A 19333-nucleotide genomic window follows, 5' to 3' on the forward strand; every position below is an offset into this window, starting at 1 on the left:
GGTATTTATAGATTTAGGACTGAACAACGAGATCCAATCGTATGTAAGCAAATACAAGTTGACTTGAATCCACTGGAGGTGATGTCAATAGTTTGCATTACTTGCGCCGTAATCCTTGGAAGGAAAGCTTTCTTATTTGTATTCAATTTTTTGTTTTTGAAAAACTTCCTTATTTGTATTTTGGATCATTGTGGTTTTGGTTTCTTTTGGTTCGAAATATGTGTTGTTAAATTGAAAATGGAACTGGAAGTCTCTTTGTCCAGTGTTAACTTGAACGTTGGAATCCCTTAGAAGAACAAACAATATAGTGCCACACATTCTAATAAGTAACAATTGTTGATTTTTTTTTTTTAACAAATTTTGATAAAATGGAAGTTTATTTACTTTTAAAGGTCACATGTTTTCAATGTAACGAGTTCAAATTTTCTAAATGGGCACACATAATCTTGCTGAAAATCTGAAAATTTTTAATGATGAAAAAGTTGATACGCGCCATTAATATATAAAGAATTTGGATTATTACAGGAAATATTGAAGTATTACAGTAACATGTTCTTTCGCTTTTTAAATGAATTACGGTAATCTTCTTTCCCACTTGGAGTTCTCGCTTTTGCATGTACTGTACTTTGAGCAAATTCCACAAAATAATGGATTGTGTTTTCAAAAAATAATAATAGAAATTATAGTATTATTATATACAAAACTTGGATTAATGAATGACATGTATGTTTAAAATAAATTCGATATTTCCCACGACGGTATATTTTTTTGTTTCTTAATAAAAATAGACTTATTTGAACCGACACCAAAAAAGCAAAATTCAAAATAACAAACAGTTTCTTTTTTACTATTGAGAACAAGAATACAGTTTTTTGGAAAAAATTATCTTATCTTCGTCTTATTTTATTTCAAGCTATTTTACCAAATAATCTTTTTGGTGGGATGTCGTAGTATATATTATGTTTTTAGTCCGAAATAGAATAGTTTATGTTAAAAGGCTGAAAGTTGGAAAGTTGATTTGTTTGTCATTTCCGCAACCAAAACAAATTGTCTTGGACAATATTATATGTGCAATCACTGGAGAGAAGGAGCAACGAAGCATGGACTCAAATGGGTGCGTCATATTCATTTTAATTCTTTGGTATATTTATGTCTATCAAATTGGCTTATAAGAGTCACAAATTAAAATGACAAAAAGTATTGCATAAATTAAAAACTAACAAAATTGAATAATTTTTATTTATTTTTTGGCCATTACCAATAATAACAATAATTGGTTTCGTAGTTTCACCTACTTCCAAAAACCTTCAACTAATTTTTATCTTGTAAATTTCTTGGCTTACAAGATAACAGAGCGAAAACATCAGTGAGTATTTGTTGGGCACATATAATTGGAAACAAGTAAAAGAGAGATATTAAGTTACTAACAATCATGGATCGTTTGATTCTATGTAACTATTTTCCTTATTTTCCAATACTGTATAAAAGGGTCAGTGTCCTATTGTCACCATGCTTCACACAAACACACTGTTTTTGGGATTTGTTCCATCCAGAACATAATTATCCAAATCCGGGAGAAAGAGAGACTTTATCTTTAATATGATCATTAAAAACCTTTAATATCCATCTACAAATAATCAAACTAAACAGGAAAAAAAAGAAAACAAATTTCATAGATTCATATCCGTATTATCATCTCAAAGCAAAAGAAGGAACCAGATATGGCCTAAAGAATCACTATTTACTACACCAGACCGGCTAGTGTGCTTATCAACGAGCTCGCGTTGAACAAGATACCGTGCTTCGGGTCACAAACAGACTCCACGACTCTCTGCAACAGAGCGGAAGCAACAGTGAGTGTTTGTTGTGCAACATATACTTGGAAACAAGTGAAATGGGAGAGATACTAACAACATCATCGATTCCTTGTTCAGACAACTGTTTGTGATCTACAGCTATTTCTCCATCTTTCGGGACCAAGAGAGTGTTTATGTAATATCCAGGCTGCATACCAAAAAAAAAAGAATAATGATGTTCTTAGATAAAGAAAGTGTGGATTCTGCAGATGTGGTTCAACCACTCACGGGATTCTTGAGCCGAATATTAGGATCTCCATGAGTTCTGTTGAGAGCATCAGCGATGGCAATCACAAAGCAGGAAGCAGTGAAGCCGCTTGTTTCTCGGTCTTGACTACCGTTCAACAGAAGTACCTGTGACCGAGACCAGAAGAAATAAGACTGGATATCTCCGCCATTAGTATTCTTGACGAGCTTCAACGTACCTTACGACATGACCTTGAAGAGATAATCTCCCCAACACCAAGCAGAACCTGAGAGAACAGAAGAAAACGTCTGTTTATAACAGTAATCACAAAATTTAGTAATTATTGTTGCACAAAACTCATTGCAGGTTCTTACCAGTGATGGGCAAATGGAAGTGAATAAAGATCCCATAGCATAAACGATACAGTCCACGGTTTTCAACTGCTCCAAGACAGTTGGATTAACTGGTGGGAAGACCTATTTAATGGACACAAACACAAAAACACTTGTAATGGCAAAACGACACACTTACAAAGAAATGAGGTAGAGAACTTATAAGATAAGAGTTTCTTTAAGGGAAGCATCATCATTAGATAGTAAAATCGAATAAAAGCAGAAATTTTTTCTATATATAAAAGAGTTGTTAACCTCATGGAGCAGATTATTGCCTTCACTTGACATGTAAAATACTCTCTTTATCTTCGATGGAAGATCGGAAGTCGAACAATGTCTCTACTAGAAACATGGAAAGACATTGTAAGAAAATCGATTCAACATGTTGCAAAATCGACATTTTTTTTTTATTGAAACAAGTATATAGTAAACTAGCTCTCGTGATCATCACAGATATTCAACGTAAGATGTCTAAATATAAAACCTTGTCAACGGTCTGCATAGTCCCATTGGTCGGGTGAGAGATCTCGTTCTGTCCACGTATTATAGTCCCATCCTGCAAATTTATCTCACAAAAACAGTAACTTTACAATCAAATTTGCCACCTGAATCTTGCAGTCAATTGATGTTTAAACCAAAAAAGTCCACCAGTGAATCAACAGCTAAGATTTATGTATAAAAAGCGACACTTTTTGGTTATTCCCACAAAGTGATGCTTTTGCCAGCGATACTGACCCTACACATACATATCAATTGCCATGTTTCTGGACAAACATGGGACTGTCATAAACTAGGCGCTAGATATCAAACAGAGACTAAGCTTCATACCTGTAATTCACATCCTAAGGTAAGCCTATCGTTGGTTGATATCACTGGGAGGACCAAACTGTCACAAGGGATCTCCGAAACACGTGAAAACAGAAAAATCGCAGCATCTAAAGACTGGAAAAAGATCCTTGCTCCTGCAAAGAAGAAGTTCCCAATGCTACAAGAAGGAATCAACTGAACATAAGTTACTAAACAGGCGAACAAAATAATACACACATTAAGCCCGAGAATAAGATCCTCAATACCTTCCATTGCTGAAGCAAAATGTATCATTAGGTCGTCTAAGAATCTGTGTCGTAAGAAACATGTCAAGTAATAAATGTCAGAATAGAAAGAGAAAGAAAAATTTAAAGAACCAAGAAGATGGAACTGATCAAACAACAACATGTTTCTCTCATTCTCTGGATCATTTAACATTATACCTCATTCTGAAAGTAAACCAAGAAAGCGCGGATTGTTTCTCTGTAGGGTCCTGATACACCATCCCACAGAGAATGATTACCTTCCACAATATCATACCTGTCAAAGTCCTAACTCAGCACACTATCTATTACACAATATGTACCTCCCACCATAGTAAGATAGCAACTAGTAAGAGCACAGCAAATAAAGTGAGAAATTAACGAAGACATAAGAGAACTTTTAGAATCTGCGGGGCTTCACTGTTTATGTAAATTCCCAGTTTTCTACAGAGTGTATTGGGAGTATATGCTCGATTTCAAAAAGTCAAGGCCTTAAATGTGTAGTCTAAAGAGTAGACTACACAATGTGCATAAACAAAACACAGTGGTTGAATAAATTACCAATCTTTCTTGGCCTTATGTGCATCTATAGGTAAGCGATGTCCAAGCAACCTCCTGACAGCAAGTGCCTCTGAAGTACTTTCATCAGACAGCCTTAAACACCTCGAGCGTATATCACCAACCGCTGGCCCGCCTATACCAATGCAATAACTTTTTAAGAAGCTAAAAAACATAGTATAATCTTGGTCTTGTACAATTACAGTTAGTCGTAGAAAACTTACCAAGAACACGAACAATCTCAGCTGTACTTCCTCCATCATCAGAGACAGGAAGCACATGAGCGACTCGGGTTGTTAACTTCTTCAACTCTTCCACCACACCGTTAAATCCAGTGCCGCCTTCAGAGTAAAAAAGACAAACTTGACCAAATCAATTTGTTGCCAATGCAAGGCACTAGTCTACTCTTTAAGACAATGAAAAAGCTTCAAAGACTGGTTTGTAGTCGATAACTTTGACAATCAAGTGGCCAATCCAAATATTTCGATTGACATTAAATCAAGATCAAATTCTCGGTAATTGGTCAAGATCTAACCCAAATTAACGGACACTGAAGAAAAAAATAACTTTAAAAAAGAGGAAGAGAACGAAGAAGAAAGTGAGTATTTTTGGGTCACCTGAGAAGACGAGGAGAGAAGGTGGCTCCAAGGAGGAGTGGCATTCGGCTGAAACGGAGGCGGCCATGTGAGAAGTTGAATTGCAGTGATGGGGTTTGCTGCGGAATAGAGGATGAAGAGACGAAGGAGATGGAGCCTTGTGATGGACCAGACCCCCAAAAAAGCAAATCTCCGCCATTACCGAACTGAAACAGAGTTAGGAAACATCTCTACCCTTTTCGTTTTTTTGTCGATTTTCAATTGCTTCGGATATTTTTTCTGGTTTCGCAATTGCCCATATTAACCCAATAACCAGCCGAAATTATCAAACAGAAAAATTACCAAATTTTTTTTTTTTCTTACTGGTTCGGTCCGATAAATCAAAATAAAATAGTGCCTAGATTGTGGTTTGAGTCTTTGAGACATACATAACTGACTTTTGGTGAAATCGTGAGATTTTAGTGTGTATAGTTTTGGTTCTTTGGAAAGTCCAATCGTAAAATATGTTATTTAAAATAAAAAAATTTGGAAATGTTTTCATGTTAAACTAAAATTTCTAAGATGTTTGGACTTGTATCTCTTAGACTAGTTTAGTAGCTTATGAATTGTTCTTGTTGGATTAAAATTATTTATAAGTATAAAAACAATTAAAATAGTAACATTGTTTGAGCTCAAGATACATATGCATATTCAATAATTCAAACTCTTCGTTTTATGCAAAATTGGCTTAGCAAAGGACAAATATTAATAATTATTAAAACATAAAATATTTGATAAAGTATATAGCTGATGCTTGATAAAGTAACATAGGTAGAGTGCAAAACAAATGAAACAAGCACTCCAAAAACTAAAACAATCTAATTTCAACCCCAAAAAAAAACACACAAAAGCCGATAGAAAGTATAACACTCAAATCAAGATAACGCAAAAAATAAGCGAAAAAGCAGAGACCTAATCCTTCGTCACGTAAACCCAATCACATTCGGGCAAAACGGTCTCGACCTCAACAAAATCCGTGTTGTTCAAAATCTCCTCTTCCTTCACATCCACAAATCCTTGTAACTTGTCCGACACGTCATCTTCATCTTCATCTTCATGATCTTCATCATGACCCACTAATGATTCGTTACTTACATCGCTCATGAGTCCATGCTTCCACATCCATTCCATCACTTCTTCTTCATTATCCCATGAGTCGTCATCTTCCTCGGAAGACGTGACATCACTCTTTATCAGCTCATAACTACCTGCCCACCTCAAACTCGAACCCTAATTATAAAGATTCATTCAAAGACAATAACCAAATTAGCAACCGATTAAAAATTACTAAACTCCGTTATAACGGTAATCCATTATTCTAGTTTTTGTAAGCATGGATTCAAATGAAATGTAAAGAACTGTTTCAAACTTACGATATCTTCTTCATTACGATGATGGTCCCAACTAGGGTTATGGCTCGTCGCCGAGGTCCCCAAATTAAGATCCAAATTAAGATCCCACATGTTTTCACAAGATTCCGAAACCCTAGTCTCGTCTTCTTCTTCTTCTACATCACCCGATAACCATAAGTCGAAATCTTCTTCGGAAGACGGATCGTCATCATTTAACACCTTATAGCCACCTCTCCGACTCATATACAAAGCCTAATCATGCATGAAGATTCAGTCAAAGACAATAATTATATTAGCAACTGACTAAAATAATTAGATTCCTTAATATGTTCTTCTAGTTTTTGTGAGGGTGGATATAAAGATGTAAATAAACAGCTTCAAACTTACATTGCTTTCTTCACTATAGAGAGGGTGGCTAGGAGGTAAGTAGCAAAATCCCGGGATTCCTGGGGGTCCCAACTTAAGCTCCCACATGTTTTCACAAGATTTAGAAGCCTTTGTCACGTCTTCTTCATCTTCTTTTTCTTCTTCATCATCCCGTGATTCATCATCTTCATCTTCTTCTGAAGGCATGTCATCATCCTTCAACAGACAATAACCAAATTAGCAATCCTTAACTAATAAGAAACGATGGTCTCCTATTCTAGTCCGTGTTAGCGTGGATATAGATATGTGAAAAGACTACTTCAAACTTACACTAGCCTCTTCATCTTCTTCCTCCTCTTCCTCTTCATCTTCTTCCTCCTCTTCCCCTTCTTCCTCTTCATCTTCTTCCTCCTCTTCCTCCTCTTCCTCATCATCTTCTTCCTCCTCCTCCTCTTCATCTTCCTCTTCTTCTTCCTCTTCCTCATCGCAGTCATCTTCACAATAATCGTCATCCAATTGTTCTTGAATCAAACACTCTGGAGTTTTTGAAGCTGTCACAAAATTAAGATGATACTTGTCCGTCAAGAAACCCAAGTGGGAAATCATGGGAAGCCAAAAAAGAGGTTGTAGCTACTTTCATTAGAATTTACTATAAAACTATAGAACACATACCACACAGAGCCCAGTGTTGGCTCGGTATTTCTTTCACCTCACCGAGGCACATAGCCCAGTGTTTAATAGGACTATCTTTGACCTCAGCGACAGGTATATCTTGAGAGGAATCTTCTTCACCGGATTTTCCATTATTTGGTTGTCCGGTTATGTCTTGGGTAGGCTGGTTATCAAACAAGTCTTTGGTTAACTCCATCCAGAGTTCAATACTCTGCGAAATCAGAAAAGAAAAACCAGATCGAATGTAACTACTAATTAATAAATATGTTAAACAACAAAAACATATACAATCTACAAAATACGCTGCATCAATAGCATGGACTTTTCGTTGATGATGATGATGATGATGATGAAAAGAAGATAGTGTTAAAGCCTTTATATATTTATACTAGGTCAGAATCCAAGCAGAACCATAACTCTTAAATTTCAGGGCGTAAAATAGCATATAAGATCAAAGCAGAAGATACGAAAGGAAAAAAGGAGCAAACAAGAAGAAGAGCTGTACTTACCTTTTGTATGGATTCGTCAACCAAGGTTAATGCTGCTCCAACTTCGTTTATTATCGAATCAATCCAGTGGCTATCTTCTACGCATTCCATCTTCTTATCAAGTGAACCTGATTGGCACCGTATAAATTAAAACAGGGTTTTAGGGTTTCAAAACCGAAATCCAGTTCTTTAGTTTTTAATTTTAGCTGGCAATACGTAGCTATTTTTCATGAGCGAATCCCCACAACAAACAGGTCTAGCCTTTACTTTCTAAGCGACCAGAAAAGAGAGGAAACCCTAACTAGAACTAGGGCAAATCAATGTCTAAAAACTAGTGCGCACACGATCGCTAAAAGAAAACTTACGATTGAAAAACGAAACCAGACGATCAAGGAAGTTGTAAGAAATTTTGCTTTGGAGGAATTTGAAAGAGAGAGAACAAGGAAGCTATTAATCCAGGTAAGAAAGGGTCGCGGGATTTAACGAGGTTTATATTTGTGTTCGTTTCCTTGTTTTAAAGAGTTTAGGATTCCTATTTTTTAAAAGTTTATGATTCCTATAACACATAGGATGATAGGAATTCCAATATTTTTGGATTATACACATATTATTCTGTCCTCGTTACAATTTATCAGATTTTTTTTTTTTTTAAAAACAATAAATTTTTATGATAAGAATGAAACCAAAATAAAGCGACTTGGTTATTTCATATCTAATCAAAGCCGTGTCAATACTTTAGAAAAAAAAATATTATACTACAAACAAAAGATTCATATATTTGGTTTGTTTGACACTTTTTTTTGTTATTACTATGATAGACTACATATTTCAATTATATCATACATGTGACACCAAAAATACTACCAAATATATACTTAGTAGTTAATTTGCCCACGCTTTGCGTGGGAAATATATATATATATATATATATATATATATATCAAATATAATTTTTTAAATAAATGATTTTAAGAGCATTAATTTTTTTTATCTTTGTTCTAAGTTAGACGAATCCAAAATTTACAAATAAGCTTTTGATTTTGGTAAAAGGGTAAAAAAGTTTGAAGTAATATATAGATAAGAAATCAAAAATTATAATCTAAAAATTATAATTAATGATATTTCATTAGACATATATATTTTTATTTATTATTTTTTTATTTTTTGTTATTTTTTCCCCTAAATTTTGGTTTTATATAATTTTAAAACGGTTTGATTGGACATTCTATTAGTTTTTAAATAGATTTCAGTTTTTGTTTCTTTTAACATTTTTGTTAGATTTTTTCTAAATTTTGGTAACATAAAAATGGTAATCATTAAGAGATATAGTTTCTATATATTATTTTTATTTTAAAAACGTTTATGTTATTTTAAAAAATCGTTTTTGTTATTTTTTTCTAAAATTTAGTTTTATTTAATTTTAGAAACGGTTTGATTGATTATAAAATTAAACATTAACCAATAATAAATTAGACTGGTTTATTTTAAGTTTTTTTTCACACATCAGCATATAATAATCAATCAAAAATGACATATAATTGTTAAATAGGGTTAAACAGTTTTTTACAGCTGAAATTGATTCTGAAGCTGACATGTAAGCGAAAGATTGTGAAATTCGTTGTGAGCACGATACGTAAACAAATCACTACACAAATAAGTATATAGATGCTGTCGAAAAGATATTATAAACTAATTCATCCACAAGAAGATATACTGATGTGGCACTGAAGTCTTATGAGAAGATTCAAGAAAAAGGAAAAGGGTCATGCGGACTTCTAGTTCATAAGAGAAGTCATGTTGACTATGTTTCTAATAATAGTCCATTTTCATGTGAAAGACGTGAAGATGACGTGGGCTTGAGGAGCTTATGGTTTTTGCTCTTTTAGAAACTTAAATTAATAAAAACAGAAGCCATATATAGAGCCAAAATGGCCAAATATATACTTGATCGTCCTCTTTGCATATGCTTCACCACCATTGTCAACTCGTGGTTGGTGATGCTAATGACTTCGACCACTGTGAGGCTGATTTTTGGCTGCATTCTTATGGATCTTCTTTGTTGATATTGGAAAATCGATGAGATTGCATATCAAAATTACGGAAATTATAAGAAAATCTACAAAAAAAAAAAAAATACCAGATTTAGACATACACCAATATCTCAATTTTAAAAAGTTATTTTTATCTCTAAATATTATTTACATTATGTTTATTTTAATCTAGAAAACTTATTTTTAGCTTATTGAGAATATATAATTTGTGTAATTATTCTTCCTAAACATTTGGACTAGCACCAACTTTTTCTCTATGGTCTCTGGTCACAGCCATCTTGTAGTTCCCACCTATATCATCCATTCGTATAAGATTCTTTTATCAAAAATAAAAATAGAACCTAACTAATTCTTTGTTTGTTTAATTACTACTCCATGCTCTTGACAAAAAGCTAGAACAAAGTTAATTAACGAAAGTACCAATGAGATTCGACTGATTGACAAATGACAATAAAACTATCTTGCCAGCCTGTATGTACCCAATTAAGAGCAACCAAAATTCACCACGTTCTTCTACGGGTTTAAAGGAAAACCACTCAACCCCAAAACCAAAACAAAAATTAAAAATAATTATAATTATAATTAACACGATTGACCATCAGAGTAGCACCGGAGCCGCTTCAGGGGAACTTCATGCCGGAAACCACCGTGAGCGCCGGCTGCGACATGCCATTTCTCGACGAGTAAGCCATTAATTAGCTCGACCTGGTGGACCCCATTTCCATCCCCAAGCATACCGACGATGACACGGTCCGGTGGTTTTGATTTCCGACGTCCGGCGCCGACAGGAACGTTCCGGAGTGCACCACCGGCGGTCCAGTAACGGTGGCAGCCTTTGCAAAAGTGTCGAGGCTGATTAACGTTGTAGTTGTTGAAGTAACAGAACTTTGTCTCCATGCTCTTGCATCTTGGACATGCTATGATCTTGTCCGGACGCTTCTCCGCCGTCAGATCAGATGATGAAGATGATCTAACGGCTGTTATGGCCTCTGGCTCTGGCGGTTGTTTCTCTTCTTCCTTTTTTATTGTCTGAGTGATATTACCGTTAAATGCAATGGTTTTGCCAAAGAGTTTAATCCCCTGAGAATCTTGTGTCGCCATAAGAGAGGAATATAGCTTATTGCGAAGAAAGAGAGACGACGTCTTTTTATAGGAAGATGATATAAAATTTTTAGTAAAAAATTGGGGAAGAAAATGAGATAAAAGCGACTTAAGTAGTGGGGATTAAAGAACTACATTGTTTCTAAATTTATTAGGCGCGCATTCACCGCTTTGTTTTATCTTATTCATTTTGGTCTACACGTAAAACATAACAACAGTACAGATCAAGCTACAAACTTTCTTTAAAAAGTTATAATCTTTAGAAAAGCGGAATTGGTACTAGTTTCATTGTAAATACATCAGTCCGTAAAATATTAGAGCGAAAAAGTCTTATCAACACGCTTCCCATTTATTTGTCCACTTACTGTATATGTAAACATATGCACGCATTTGTATAAAATAAATTAATATACACTTAATTACGTAACAAGTTTTACAGTTGAACATGATCCAACTTCAAGGATATTGTACTTTCATGGGCTATTTGTCTATCCATATCCGATTTTGAGTGTGGTTCGTTAAATAGAATACTTTTTCTAAAATAGAATACTTACGAAGTAGAAATTTTGGGTTGTCGAGATATAGATCCAATTTTCTTTAGATATAAAACGAATAAATGTTTTTAAAATGACATAAACGAACAATGCAGTAATTAACGAAAATGTTATAATGAAAAGGAAAATGTAATGGTAAGAAGACTTTTGAGCTCTAATATATAGTTGACGGATTTGATTATGATTTCGCAGTGCACGAGTTACGAGTACCGCTTTAAATAATCTAGTACTATTATCATTAGGTTTCAAGGAGTGCAACCTCTAGATTCCTAAGAGTCTTGCCCCATACTGCCATACATACTCGAAGTTGGATGTGTGTAAAAAAGACTTGGTGAGGAAAAAACGAAAAAGAGAAAAAAAGAGTTTAAGAGGAGAATTGTATGAGCTTTTTGAGAGACTATCTCACACATCTTTTATTAGTTCGTTACCATATTTCATCTCTGCCCCTTGTGAGCTTTTTAAAGATTTCTTGTGGGTCGTATTCAAGGTAGCGGCCTCCCCTTTACCTATTAAAGTACATATCTTATACACCATTTTCTTGACAGAGTCCCAAGTGGTCAGGCTGAGACTATGATATGCATGATTCATTCAAAGCAGACTAGTATATTGCCAACAACTGGAAGAGGTTTTCTTCCCCAAAATCATTGTTGCAGACCATAATTGTTATCCTCCAACAGTGTGATAGTTCAAAAGCACTCTATATTATCAAAGTCAGATGAGATCATATGCTATTTGTAATTTCTTGACCGCAAAAGTAAATATATTTTGCACTCTTACGTTGAAAGACAATTGAACACAACTCGTAGTAAACTAGTGAGATTCCCTTTAAGAGAGAAGAGCTTCACATAGTGAAACTTCACAGCATCAATTAATGAAGTTTAATGATTGACCTTTAAAAATTCTCAAACGCATTTTTGTTTTTAATAAATGCGTCGATATTTGATTGAAAGAGGGGGTAGAGTAAATGGAAATTGCTTTGAGAAAAAGATAAAGCTAAGCAAAGCGCTTTCCTGAAAGTATGGTATAGAACTAAGGAAAGTGTTAGAAATCAAATGAAACGAAAAAAGAAAGAAGAAACGAAAAAAGACATAAAGAGATCACTGATCGACGTTCATCTTTCTTTTTCTTTCTTTGAGTTTGATTATATTCATCTTCTCTTTAAATTGTATGATTTTTCATTTGTATCTTTCTAGTCATTCAAGAACAACTTTTCATTATTATAAAAAAAGGAACTCTTTTGTAAAAGGAACTCTTGTAAAAGTAACAACGATATTAACATGCATTTGCCAATTTTAATATAAACGTAAAAAATTTTAAAAGCTTTTAGTTTAACTGATATGTCAGTTGAATGGTGAAATAACTAAATATTCAAGTGATTTAATAGTAGAAATATTACTAGATTTTTTGCAGAATCATGAAACACAAAAACATCAAAATGATATATCATTCATTAGTTTGTGATAATTTTAATTTTATAATTTACCATATATTACAAATGATACTAAATTGGCCCAAAAAATCTATTGCATAGTCACGAATTTGGTCACATATTATCTGTGGCTAACAATAGATGAGGAACGCCAATGCTCGATTTTATAATTTTTGGTTAAGATATGGCTAAACTGCAGTTATTTGGCTACCAATTTTAAATGTAGTCGGCTCACAGCTTTACATAACGGCATAATCACAAATTTTGGTGGCCGTGCTACGATAAGACCACAATATATATCGTAGCTAAAATCTATATTAGCCACTAAATGGTCACGGTTTTACCATGGATCTAAAACTTCATCTTCAGACACTACGTACAGTGTTTAATTATTCGGAAATTTTCCACGCAAACGTAGATAATTATCTAATAAACTTATGTAATACACATGCACATGTTACATGTCTAATTAATATGTAACTTTAGACTTTTAGTGGTGGCATGTCTTTCTTTAGTCTTTTTTCTCTTTAATTTGTCGGATTTGTGGTAAAATTTGGTTGCCTCTCCAATTTTCCTTTTTTCCAATGATCTCAACAAATATCTAACCTTTTTATATGGTCTTTGCTTCTCGTTCGTATAGAAACTTAGTTTCTCTAACATAAAATTTTAAGAAATGTCGCTTTAATAAAGAAAAAAAAAATCATTATGTGAAGAGAAAAAATTAGTTGTTGTGGGTTTTGTTTCTAATCCTATCTTTTTGATAAAGGAATCTTTAATTCCGCGAATAAAGAAATTTATAAAAAAAAAGAAATCTATAAAAAAAAATAAGTGATACATAAAAGAAAAAGATACTTTTTGTGTCTATATATGTTTACTGTTTAGGTCCTAGGCTCTCTAATTTAGAGATCCGACACACACGTTTTTACCATGCATAGCTAACTATTAACAGATGAGTGAATTTATTCTATATCAATGGTTAATCAAAAAATTAAATATATAGCATTCATAAATTAATAATTAGGTAAGTAGCAAAGAGAATTTTTTGTTTTATCCATTACTATCCTTTTAACTTTACTTATTTACATAAATTGCCATTGGTCTTTTTTTTGCACACGACAGTACTGTAGATACTGTTCATCATCGCTAATACTATTCATCTAAGAGAATATATTTTTTATTATTGGATAACTATTTAGTTAACATAAAATATATGAAAGTTATCGCTATAAGTTTGTGTTAACTTTGTTATCATATAATATACTAACATGTTAACAAATATATATGATAATTATAAGTGGTAACAAATATATCAGATAATTATAACGTGATAATTTCAAAATTTTGTAATAAAATATTAACATGTTATCGCTATAAATATGAAAGTTTGTGTTAAATATGAAAGTTATCGCTATAAATTTGTGTTAACTTTGTTATCATATAATATATTAACATGTTAACAAATATATATGATAATTATAAATGTTAACAAATATATCAGATAATTATAACGTGATAATTCCAAAATTTTGTAATAAAATATTAACATATTAACAATAATATTTGTTAAATATAAAATATTAACACTAATAATCGAGAAATATAACACATTAACAATAATATAACAATAATATTTATATTTATACATAATTTATATAAAATATTAACAATAATATCAGCATAATATGTATATTAACAGTAATTTATTTAGAATATTGATAATAATTAAAAAATTATCGTGATAACTGTGATATAGCAAAATTTTGGAGAATAAGGGTGATATAGTCTTTTTATAGTGAATAGTTCTATGGGACCTACACTCAAAAGGTATCTCTTAATTTTGATAACATCTATTACCCTTTATTGCAATTACTCTTAACAGATTAACTTCATCTTTTATCATTTCTTTTTTTTTGGTCGTCCCAAATGTTTATTTTCTAGAAAGTGAACTTTTAGAAAGTAATACTCCATAAACAATGACAGAATCTTTATTCTTTAGTAAATCGAATCAAGTATAAAAACTTAATTTAAAAGAACATAAGCGAACTTCACGGCTTAGGGTTCCGAGTACTTGTATATATAAATTATTTTCCGAGATCTCATTTTTGCCAACTCATGTTTCAATGTATAACTAAATAAAAAAACCATAAATATTCCTTTGATTTTTTATTTATTTTTTAATCTGTAGTAGTTTATTCTTATTTGCTTCAGCAAACAAAAACAAGACAGCTACCACCTAACCTTTTCTGTACGACTTGTTAATTTAAGATTAGAAAGTTATTATATCCTAATCCCATGTTGTTATCCAAACACGGTTGAGTAGAAGACACTAAATATAAATTTGTCCCCAAATTTGTAGTAAGGTGATTGACATGAATTCTCGAGAGATTCAGACAAAACATATTCTATTTGAAATTTTATTTTGAAGAAACCTACTTTTTATAGTCGAAGATACATATAAAACGTACAACAAAATCGACCTATATATATGTATCTACCACACAATAAACATATAAGAAACGGAATGAATGTGGTGGTTCTATTAGTGAATTGCACTCAGTTGTCACGTGTCGCTATCGCTCCATGTATTGCTTTCGCCATCTCCATCGTCGCTTGCAACAGCCTGAGACCAAAAGTGCGAAATGTTAATGTTTTACGGACAAAAATGGTACGTACTTAAAAATGGAAAGAGTTATTATAAAATGTAAATGCTGAAACCTGTCTTATGGAGTTTGCCTTCTCTAGAATAACGCTGAAATTGGTATTCATCCTAGTTTCTGATGATGATGTCTTTGTCGTGACCACACGTCTCAAGTTGAATTGCTGTTATGATTCAAAAAGGATCTTGTAAAAATACCAAAATGCAATAATATATGAAGGGACTAGTACGTGGAACAAGAACTTTGCTCACTTTTGTTCGGATTTGATGCAAGAAGTCTCCAGCTTCCGTCTCTTTTGCGTTTCCATGTCTTTGCTTATAATCACTCACATTGTTCTTCTTATGTACCTAATCAATCACCACATAAAACTCCTTATAAACGAAAAAAAAAACATCGAAAAACGAATTGAAAACTGAATTCTGCATACGTTGATTTCTTGATTAGAAGCAGTGACAATGTTTGGTTCTTGTTTCTTGACTTCAGATAATGAATTTTTCTGCTCGAATGCGCGTATGAGAGTGTCCTTTAGAGTTTGCTTGTTGTTATCCTCGAATCTCTCCGATGGTATCTTCGAAACCATCCACTGTAACGGTGGAAGCGGCGGTGGTAAAGGCTCAGCTGGATTTTGGAGGTAAGAGAGATTTCTTGTTAAATAACCATTTGATGTTTTATTCTGTGAAGATGGAGCTGAGAGAGAAGAAGCTTCAGCATTGTTTCTGTGGAAAGAATCATAGAGCTCTCGTTGGTTCTTGCTTTCAAGGATTTCGCAAGACTCTTCTTCCCACTGCTGCTCAGAGACTGACGCCGAGTGATTCTCGCTGTTATCTGAAATGTAAGAAGAAGATCTACAGAAAGTGTCCTTGTCTGAATCAGAATCAGGAAGCGAAGTAGCAGCAGTCTCAGGCACTAACTGGAAGGAAGAAAACGTATACTCTTCAGGAAGTTTCAGCTTCAGTTCAGAACTCGGAAAGGTTTCTGAGGGATTGAAAGATATTTTCATGTGATCAAGCGGAGGAGATGAAGTAAACCAATCAAAAGGAGCCTTATTAGCTTCTCTCAAGGGGTCTTGGAAGGTTGCAGCATCAATGTCTTCATCATTCTCTGGGATGGTTTCAGCTTCAATCTTCGGTTTTGATGGTTTTAGTCCCAGCAGATTTCCGTTAGTCCATAGTTTCGTCGCTTCGGTGTCACAAGAAATCTCATCTTCTGATTCTTCATGTTCTTGGATACCATTAATATCATACAATGGATTTGAGAAGCCATTGGAATAACTATGAGTACCATTGCTCATACGATTAACCAGTTCATCAGCTTTGTGTACCGGTGATAATAGATGTAGATCGGATGCAGCAGCACATATTGTCTCCTCATCATCACTAAAGTTGTTAGAAATCTTCTCTGTCTCTTGCTCACACACAAAGTTATCCAACTTTTCCTCTGTAATCTCATTTGAAATCTTCTTCTGCACCTCTTCAGTGGTTTGGAACCCTTGATCATTTTCAGATTCCGAATCGATGGTGTAGAGCGCATCAACAAAATCGTCCCCTTCGCTTTCAGTTTCATCTTCACTGTCCATTTCCATTCCCCTTGGTTTGATATCTTGGACTGCTTCAACCACTCTATGTTCTTTCAGTCTTGACACCGGTTCAGCATCCACGACAAAGCTCGTCTCCATTACTTCAGGAGCTGCATCTGTTGCACGTTGCAGAGAATCGGTTTTCACTATCTCAGATTTCTCATGCCAACTGACGCAAGAAGAGCCACGAGCTGTTAGATCTTGAGAAGGACTATCAGTTGCATCTTCGCTTTCGCTTTCAGAAAGAACTGAAGCAATGGTCCGGGAGCCAGGTGTAAACCTTGAAGAAGAAAACACTCCCTTCGGTTTCTCTACACCACTTCTGGAATCGAAAGAGCAAGAACGATGATCTTGCAAGTCGGATTTCGATTCAATTTCAATCGTTGATGCAGTTTTAGAGAAAGAAGTTCTTCCACTGAAGCTTAAAGAAGTAAATGTCTTCCTGCAAATCATATCAATGTTGAGGTTCTTAGTCATATACAAAACGCACTCTCAACAATGTCAAATCCACAATGTATCTTTACCTGTCACTCTGGTTAGCCATTGAGGTAACACGTGACATATCTCGACTCCGTTGCACAGATTTTTTCTTCTGTTTCGTGCATACAAGTTTAGTAAGCAGAATAATAATCATTAAAAAGAAGAAACTCTACCAAAATATGATCTAACTGATTTAATCTCCATAAACAAACCTTAATTTCTGGAAGTTTAGAAGCTCTTGACGCTCTTTTGAAATGAGTAGGATCAGAGTATCGCTTCAAACAAGACCCTGGACCATTTATATCAAATCTGAAGAGAACCGCAAAGAATCAGTTATATCAGAAACTGAAATAGTATACAAAAAACAAAAATGAGTAAAGGTATATACTATATACACATACTTGTCTAGCAAGTGCAGCCTCGGAGGTTCCCGGCAATCTTCATACGGAGCCATTATAAACTGTGGCAAGTCATCGTAAATAAACTGATTTTGCACATTTGGTATACGAGGATGCCACTCTAGACCTGAAACAGCATGTGAAACTCAATTGATTCACTATTCTTGAGTAGTAATCATCTTCTACATATTATTGCCACACCAAATAAACTCAATTGATTCACTATACCAAATAAATTCTAGCCTTTTTCTAAGTATCTATGCCTCCTTAGATTATACAGAGAAGCGAGATTGAAAAACCAACACTTAAAACAGTTCTCCTGTCAAACACTAGTGCATCAATGCTATCCAAATTTCACCAAGGTAAATTAGCTCATGTATTTATGACTTAAATTTCACATTTTTTTGATATATAGATCCAAAAGGAAGTGAGTTAGTAGGTTTCACCATGTGATTGTCAAAGAATACTACTGCCATCAACAAATCTAAACTCAGAAGACTATTTGAAGTAAAGAAGTTAGTGAAAAAATGGGCATGTGAGCTGGGCCTACATAGAACTCAGAGGATATAATTTTGTTTAAAGAACACATGTGAAGCCTAATCAAGAATCAAACAGCTTGAATCTAGACAATACAGAAGATTGACAAGAGAAACAAGACAAAAAGAGAAAAAAACCTCCAGTGTATGCAAGATGTATGTAGTTTGTTTGTGCAAGCACTGTCTTCTGAATTGAAGGAACTGCAGCTTCTATTTGCTTCAGCCTCATCTTCAATTTATTGCTTCTTGAAGCTGTAATCATAACCTCTTCTTGTATCCCATGAAAAATCTCTGTTGCAAACCTGAGGCATATAAAATTACCGATTAAGATTTGAGTAGAACCCATAAACTAAGCGAATGGAGAAGACCAGACACAGCAAATTGAGGATTTTCACTTGAAATCAAATTACATTAAGAAAAAAACAATATTTTTTCTAAGTAATTAACTCAATTATAAAGAAACAGAGAGTTTGGGGTTGACTTGAAGACTTACTCGGTGAGATCACCGATTTGGCGTAAGATTCCAACGAGTCCAGAAACGGCGACGCCGTCGAGAATCGATTTTGGGTCTTCACGATCGACGTTGCTGTGAAGCTCCGTTTGCCCTAAACCGTAAACATTCCCTACTTCGAGCCTAACAAGCGGCATTGGCTCTGTTCACAAACTAACTGTTCTTCAAAAGCATCAACAGAATAGGAGAAATTATCAAATGGGTTTCGAGGATTAGAGAGAAAGATTCAATTTTCGTTGTTGTTTAGTTTCTGGGTTTCTTCTCTGGTGGGTGAGATTGAGGCAGCTTAACCGCCGAAAAGAGAGAGGGAAAATTTGGAGGTTACAAAAAGCTCTTTGGTGTAAAGAGAAAGAGAGAGAGAGGGAGAGAGAGACATTGCCAACACCGCAAGCCATTCCTTCCCAATTTCACTTAACAAAAAAAAAAACTAAGTGAGTATTACCAAAATCACCCTTCGGTTTATC

The 19333-nt window shown here is 34.0% G+C and overlaps 4 protein-coding genes across 5 annotated transcripts; all 4 read right to left on the bottom strand.

The window, feature by feature from the left end:
- Positions 1–1579: 1579 nt before the first annotated feature.
- Positions 1580–4923, bottom strand: LOC18026588 (uncharacterized protein YNL011C). The gene is made up of 13 exons (XM_006410490.2): positions 4681–4923; positions 4288–4404; positions 4067–4199; positions 3686–3782; positions 3509–3552; positions 3264–3420; positions 2920–2991; positions 2691–2774; positions 2418–2519; positions 2282–2329; positions 2085–2210; positions 1912–2004; positions 1580–1831 (listed from the first exon to the last, which is right to left on the bottom strand). The coding sequence occupies exons 1-13, from the start codon at positions 4856–4858 to the stop codon at positions 1745–1747; spliced, it is 1338 nt and encodes a 445-aa protein (XP_006410553.1). The 5' UTR covers positions 4859–4923; the 3' UTR covers positions 1580–1744.
- A 687-nt stretch (positions 4924–5610) lies between these two features.
- Positions 5611–7687, bottom strand: LOC18026589. The gene is made up of 5 exons (XM_024148366.1): positions 7598–7687; positions 7089–7299; positions 6438–6496; positions 6072–6302; positions 5611–5928 (listed from the first exon to the last, which is right to left on the bottom strand). Exons 1-5 carry the CDS (start codon positions 7685–7687, stop codon positions 5611–5613), a joined length of 909 nt encoding a protein of 302 aa, XP_024004134.1.
- Positions 7688–9540: 1853 nt separating this feature from the next.
- On the bottom strand, positions 9541–10740 carry LOC18026590 (cyclic dof factor 4). 2 transcript variants are annotated; one of them, XM_024147938.1, is made up of 2 exons: positions 10224–10740; positions 9541–9692 (listed from the first exon to the last, which is right to left on the bottom strand). In XM_024147938.1, the coding sequence occupies exons 1-2, from the start codon at positions 10726–10728 to the stop codon at positions 9577–9579; spliced, it is 621 nt and encodes a 206-aa protein (XP_024003706.1). In that variant the 5' UTR covers positions 10729–10740; the 3' UTR covers positions 9541–9576. The 2 variants fall into 2 exon arrangements, with proteins under 2 accessions (XP_024003706.1, XP_006410555.1); XM_006410492.2 differs by lacking the exon at positions 9541–9692 and having other exon boundaries at positions 10101–10740.
- Positions 10741–15117: 4377 nt separating this feature from the next.
- On the bottom strand, positions 15118–19221 carry LOC18026988 (protein SCAR1). The gene is made up of 9 exons (XM_006410493.2): positions 18852–19221; positions 18497–18660; positions 17826–17949; positions 17637–17733; positions 17469–17536; positions 15796–17386; positions 15620–15715; positions 15427–15531; positions 15118–15331 (listed from the first exon to the last, which is right to left on the bottom strand). The coding sequence occupies exons 1-9, from the start codon at positions 19004–19006 to the stop codon at positions 15272–15274; spliced, it is 2460 nt and encodes an 819-aa protein (XP_006410556.1). The 5' UTR covers positions 19007–19221; the 3' UTR covers positions 15118–15271.
- Positions 19222–19333: the final 112 nt, after the last annotated feature.

The sequence above is a fragment of the Eutrema salsugineum genome, unplaced genomic scaffold, assembly GCF_000478725.1.
Source record: "Eutrema salsugineum unplaced genomic scaffold, Eutsalg1_0 scaffold_10, whole genome shotgun sequence".
In the NCBI taxonomy this organism is placed as follows: domain Eukaryota; kingdom Viridiplantae; phylum Streptophyta; class Magnoliopsida; order Brassicales; family Brassicaceae; genus Eutrema; species Eutrema salsugineum.

Bases quoted from the DNA above. Each gene is read 5' to 3' on its own strand.
- LOC18026590 (XM_024147938.1), bottom strand. From the start codon at position 10,728: ATGGCGACACAAGATTCTCAGGGGATTAAACTCTTTGGCAAAACCATT. The intron at 9,693-10,223 runs GTCAATCGTGTT...TTTTTTTTGTAG, and splicing joins GCTCCGGTGCTACTCTGATG to ATTTTCTTATAATTTCCGTA.
- LOC18026588 (XM_006410490.2), bottom strand. From the start codon at position 4,858: ATGGCGGAGATTTGCTTTTTTGGGGGTCTGGTCCATCACAAGGCTCCA. The intron at 3,421-3,508 runs GTATTGAGGATC...TCCTTCTTGTAG, and splicing joins TTTTGCTTCAGCAATGGAAG to CATTGGGAACTTCTTCTTTG. The intron at 2,211-2,281 runs GTACGTTGAAGC...TCTCGGTCACAG, and splicing joins CTTCAAGGTCATGTCGTAAG to GTACTTCTGTTGAACGGTAG.
- LOC18026589 (XM_024148366.1), bottom strand. From the start codon at position 7,687: ATGGAATGCGTAGAAGATAGCCACTGGATTGATTCGATAATAAACGAA. The intron at 6,303-6,437 runs GTAAGTTTGAAG...ATGCATGATTAG, and splicing joins TCTATAGTGAAGAAAGCAAT to GCTTTGTATATGAGTCGGAG. The intron at 5,929-6,071 runs GTAAGTTTGAAA...CTTTATAATTAG, and splicing joins ATCGTAATGAAGAAGATATC to GGTTCGAGTTTGAGGTGGGC.
- LOC18026988 (XM_006410493.2), bottom strand. From the start codon at position 19,006: ATGCCGCTTGTTAGGCTCGAAGTAGGGAATGTTTACGGTTTAGGGCAA. The intron at 15,532-15,619 runs GTGAGCAAAGTT...GAATCATAACAG, and splicing joins TGCATCAAATCCGAACAAAA to CAATTCAACTTGAGACGTGT. The intron at 15,332-15,426 runs GTTTCAGCATTT...TTTTGGTCTCAG, and splicing joins AGGCAAACTCCATAAGACAG to GCTGTTGCAAGCGACGATGG.